Raw genomic sequence first — 5,646 nt, 5'->3', positions numbered from 1 at the left:
ACTCGCCCCCGTCGCTTGAATGGGGTCCCCCGCTCCCCAAAACCCAACGCGGAGAACAGCAACCTCAGGCACGGCAGGAAGTCATTCACAGATTCACTTCAGCCTTCCTTCACTTCCCTGAGCCTTTCCCTCAGTTCCCTCATTGAGTTTCTTTTTTTTTTTAAATGCGTTCATTTTATAGCTGTGAGTCGCTTCGCTTGGAAAAGAAACACAAATAACGTGAGACGATTTAAAAAAACACACAATCTGCTCGCCAGCTCTGGGCGCGGGGCTGCGTCGGCTTTAACAAGCCCCACCGGAAGTTAGTGAGCGCGCCGGGGTCCCCAGGTGAGGGCAGAGGCCCGGAGGCTCCTCCGCAGGCGCCTATACAGCACTTTCTGGCGGCACGGGGCCTGCCCCTTCCCCACCTCCCCGCCCCTCAGGGACCCGGGGCGCCGGCCCGCAGGTGAGGCAGCGATGTGAGCACACTGCCCCCTGGTGGCGAGTGTGGCGGACAGCGTCGCTAGTTTCAGGGTTGATCTCGTTACCCTGGCTCTCATGGGTCATCTGCACCAAAAGGCCACCCTTTCCTCACCACGGACACCAAAAACCTAAGGGGGAGAGGGGAGGCTTTTCTTAGACAACAAAACAAAAACAAACTTTTGTGACCTTTTCAAACTATTTAAAAAATCTTCATTGTTGAAGATGACAGATGTCCCCCTCTTTTCCCCCATTGCTCCTCCGCCCCAGGCCTTCACCGCCCTATTGTCTGTGCCCACAGGGCTTCATAGAGCTGTTATTTAAAAGGCAAGAGGATTTGTTGGGAATACCAGACCCCACACCAAAAAATGGAAACCAGTTTGCTGTAAATAAGAGAAGGCCCTTCCTTATAATAGTAGTGAAGAGAGTACAGTGGGGCCTTGACTTACGAGTGTCCCGACTAACAAGTTTTTTGAGATACCAGTTGTCTATAGGCAGATTTTTTGCATTGAGTTGATAGAGTAATTTGAGTTAATGAGCTCGGTCTTGGAACAAATTAAACTCGTAAGTCAAGGCCCCACTGTACATGGAGTGATGCTAACAGCAGTGAGCAGAGTTGACAGATACTTAGCCTCAAAACCTTACGAAGGGGAACTGGAACTTAGATGCGCCAGCACAACTGCTCAAAGCAATCACTAAGTGGGACGGGGCGGCATAAAATGCCCCAAGAACACAGCACCCTCCTGTAATACAGAAAACTAGGTTAAATTGTGAGGAACATCAGAGCCAAACTGAAGGACAGTCCACAAAACCAGCCAATACTTTTCAAAAATGTCAGTCATGACATAGAAAGGAGGCTAAAGGGATATGGAATTATTGAATCAATGTCTTATTTCCTGGTTTTGATCATCCCATGGTTACAGGCCATGTGGCCCAATGGTTGGGCATCTACCTATGAACCAGGTCAGGGCACATGCTCCGGTTGCAGTCTCCATCCCCGTAGGAGGCATGCTAGAGGCAGCCAATTGATGTTTCTATCTCTTCCTCCGTCTCTGGTATCAAAAGGGCACCTGTCGCCCTAGCCCAGTGGTCGGCAAACTGCGGCTCGCGAGCCACATGCGGCCCTTTGGCCCCTTGAGTGTGGCTCTTCCACGAAATACCGACTTCTGTGCATGGGCCACGAAATTTCAATCGCACTGTACATGCGTGCCCACACGTGGTATTTTGTGGGGCCAAATAGCCACATGTGGCTCACGAGCAGAGATTTGCCAACCAGCCCTAGCTGATTTGGCTCAGTGGATAGAGCATCTGCTCATGGACTGAAGGGTCCCAAGTTTGATTCTGGGCAAGGGCACATGCTCAGGTTGCAGGCTTGGTCCCCAGTGGGGGGTGTGCAGGAGGCAGCCAATCAATGTCTTTCTCATCATTGATGTTTCTATCTTTGTCTCTGAAATCAACAACAAAGGGGCACCTGTCTATGCATACATTCTCCTGAGCACTAAGAATCAGGAAAAAGCACATATACAGAGAATATAAAGCAATTGGGGCAAAATATAACTGAAAGATCTAGGTAGAACATTTTGAAGCTCCTTTGCACTGTTCTTGCAGCTTTTCCCCCGTTTGAAATTACAAGACTTAGAATGTCTGCCACACCCGTCTCACAGAAGCAGGAGTACGGGGATCCGTGGACAGCAGACCCACACACATGCAGGGCATAAACACACCCAGACCAGCATCAGCGGTAAAAAGCAGACAAGTGTGCAGAACACACTTCTCCCCACGACTCGAGGGACGCCCACCCCAGTGCTCGCCCCTCCCCATGCACACAGTAGGACCCACAGCCTCAGCGGACCCAAGGTCAGAGCCATCTACCCAGGGCGCTGCCAGCAGGCTCTCCCTTCCTTGATAAGGAACTCCTCCCCTTCGCTCCAACCAGCACCCAACCCCACAGACGACAAGGGCAAGGTGTCCGTGGTTTATTGATAATATTACAGCATAGCAAAAGATTCAAACGGCTCCACGCGGTGTTTTGAAATTCATCCCAACTGTGGGCTGAGTGACCTGCAGGTTGGACAGACTGCCGAAGTCCTGGAACAACAAAATGGGTTCAGTGAGATCTGTGGTCTTGGCTCCCAGGACCACAAGGGAGCCTTGCTTCTCGGCCTCCACCCGCTTGCAGGGCGTTCTCCTCCCCACCCCAGAATGATGACTTAAAGGACCCTGCACTCCAACAGGCAGCAGCTAGGAAGCTGTCCTGCGCGCTGTCGGATGCTTAGCAACACCCCTGCCCTCTATCCACTAGTGTCTGCTCGGATCCCCCAGCTGTGACAATGAAAAAACGTGTCCAGCCCAGCCAACGTGGCTCAGTGCCTGAGCACTGACCTATGAACCAGGTCAGGGCACATGCCCAGGTTGTGGGCTGGATCCCCAGTGGTGGGAGATCCCATGTGGGGCGTGCAGGAGGCAGCCGATCAATGACTCTCTCTCATCACTGATGTTTCTATCGCTCTCTCCTTCTCCACTCCTCAATAAAACTATATTAAAAAAGAAAAAGTGTGTCCAGACATTACCAAATGTCCTGGGGTAGGAGTGGAGGTATGTTTCTCTCCCTTTTCGAATCATTTCTCTAGGCATTCACAGAGCCACCTCCTTTCCAGGACCAAATGGCAGCCCTAGGCCATCAGCAACTATGTCAAAAGGCCTAAGATAAGCCACGGAAGAGACACACATCAACCTGTACTGAAGACATCTGAGCTCTCTGAGGAGTGCCTTGTATTAAGCATCTGGAAATGAGACCACAGCTCACTCAAGTGGTCAGCGTACAGACAAGGAAGGAAGGAAGTCAGGGTTGGGGAGTCCAATGGGGGGGAAAAAAGGGGACATTTGTAATACTTTCAACAATAAAGATAATTTTTTTTAAAAAAAAGGAAGAAATGAAGCCCCCGAGGGAAAGCCCACATAATGAAAAAGAACCATGGGGGCAAATGTGAGGAGCCAGCCACAGAACTGAGGTCGAAAGAAAATAATGTCTGGAGAACACGGAGAACACCTGGTGTTGTTACAGACAGAGGATGCCACCGGGAAGCCCGACTTTAGGAACCCAGCACATGCTTACCAAGAGCTTCAGCATTTCCTTAGTGTCAGGATCAACTTCAATGATCTCCTGATCCAGGGCCGAGACCTAGAAGAACAGGACCCCGCCAAATACCATCACTGAGTTCTCTCTCACCTTCCCTGCCCTTTCGCCAACATTCCTAAGCAAAAAAGAGGGGCCCTTGCAAAGGAGACAGGATCCCACTAGGAGAGCAGTCGGCTTAAGGATCACAGGCCCCAAAGACCACTTCTGGGTTCACCTTGTATGCGCCCTTCGTTATTCTCTTACCGGCATTCCGGAAACCTTAAGACTATGTTCATGTTTTGGGAACACTGTGCTAAGGCAAGCAATCAAACCAGAAGCTGTGGCAAGGCAAGCAAACATGACGAAGGGCTCTCAGGTGAAAACCAGGATGGACTTAAATGGCCCCTACAGCCCTGGCCGGTTTGGCTCAGTGGATAGAGCGCCGGCCTGCGGACTGAAGGGTCCCGGGTTCGAGTCCAATCAAGGGCACATGCCTGGGTTGCGGCCTCGATCCCCAGTAGGGGACGTGCAGGAGGCAGCCGATCAATGATTCTCTCTCATCACGGACGCTTCTCTCTCCCCCTCTCTCTTCCTCTCTGAAATAAATTTAAAAATGTACCCCCCAAAAAATGGCCCCAACAGGGCAGAACCGAGATTAAAACCCCTTCCCCAACAATATTTTTGTTAAAAACGTTTCTTTTTCAGACTAATTTTTTTATTTTGGTTCTATATAGGATTTTTGATGCTGGTTATGAAAACAGTTTGTAACTCGTCTTCCTATAAACCATATTTTTTTACCATATTTTCTTAGTATACTCGTCGACGACTGAAAAAGAACATTTTGTGAAAACGTGTATACACGTTTCTGCCGGGGAAGGGGTTAACATCCAGGCAGGCAGGTTGCGGGCGCCCGCAGCTGGGTGAGGGTTGATGGCCTCTCTCTTCCTCTCTGAAATAAATTTAAAAATGTACCCCCCAAAAAATGGCCCCAACAGGGCAGAACCGAGATTAAAACCCCTTCCCCAACAATATTTTTGTTAAAAACGTTTCTTTTTCAGACTAATTTTTTTATTTTGGTTCTATATAGTATTTTTGATGCTGGTTATGAAAACAGTTTGTAACTCGTCTTCCTATAAACCATATTTTTTTACCATATTTTCTTAGTATACTCTCTGGATCCGCTTCATCAGGTGCGTGACATAGCTGCAGCACAAGCACCCCCCGACACTGAGAACGCCCGTGCACGCTGCATCCGGACATTCCCGCAGCCGTTTTAGGGCTTGTTCCTCCGTGAGAAGGGAGAGGACCCCCGTCCTAGGAGCCCCGACTCCGACAGCGACACACAGCGCCTGCCTGCCTGCCACCCTCTATCAAGTTCTGCCAACGCATCAATTCCTCCCCTCAGACTCCCAGGACCCCTCCCCAGTCTTCGTTTCCTCTCCTCCCCATGGACTGCAATTAATACTCAGTCTCCCGGAGGCCTGGCCGCGGCCAGGTGTCACCGCCCCAGGTATGACACCAACACGCTCCAGTCCCACCCGGGCTCCCTGCAAACGCGCGCCCGCAGCGCGGGGCCCCTCTGGATCCGCTTCATCAGGTGCGTGACATAGCCCGCGATCTTGTTCCGGAGCTTCTTGCTGGGGATAATGGCGATCTCCTCGCACACGCGCTTGTTGGTGTGGAAGTCGTTGCCCAGGCGCGTGTAGTATTTCTCGATGATGACCCGGGCCGCCTTCTTCACGGTCTTGGTGCGAACGCGGCCCATGGTGGCGGGTGCCTGTTGAAAGAGGAACTACTGTATTTTTAAAAATATATTTTCATTTATTTCAGAGAGGTAGGGAGAGGGAGAGAGAGAGATAGAAACATCAATGATGAGAGGGAATAATTGATTCAGCTACTTCCTGCATGCCCTCCAGAGCTAGTAACCTGGACATGTGCCCTTGACCAGAATCAAACCAGGACCCTTCCAGTCCACAGGCTGACGCTACAGCCACTGAGCCAACCAGCTAGGGCACCTGCTTTTCCCTTTTGAGAAAAATTTGGCCTTGGCGTCCATCAAAGACTATAGT

The 5,646-nt window shown here is 50.7% G+C and overlaps 1 protein-coding gene across 1 annotated transcript; it reads right to left on the bottom strand.

Moving 5' to 3' along the window:
• Positions 1-2,420: 2,420 nt before the first annotated feature.
• RPS17 (ribosomal protein S17) lies at positions 2,421-5,364 on the bottom strand. Its single transcript, XM_006761983.2, has 3 exons — positions 5,133-5,364; positions 3,575-3,640; positions 2,421-2,547 (listed from the first exon to the last, which is right to left on the bottom strand). Exons 1-3 carry the CDS (start codon positions 5,340-5,342, stop codon positions 2,467-2,469), a joined length of 357 nt encoding a protein of 118 aa, XP_006762046.1. The 5' UTR covers positions 5,343-5,364; the 3' UTR covers positions 2,421-2,466.
• Positions 5,365-5,646: the final 282 nt, after the last annotated feature.

This window comes from Myotis davidii, unplaced genomic scaffold (genome assembly GCF_000327345.1).
Source record: "Myotis davidii unplaced genomic scaffold, ASM32734v1 scaffold898, whole genome shotgun sequence".
NCBI classification, from domain to species: domain Eukaryota; kingdom Metazoa; phylum Chordata; class Mammalia; order Chiroptera; family Vespertilionidae; genus Myotis; species Myotis davidii.
The sequence above is the reverse complement of the archived record's forward strand: the minus strand, read 5'-3'. Positions and strand labels throughout refer to the sequence as shown.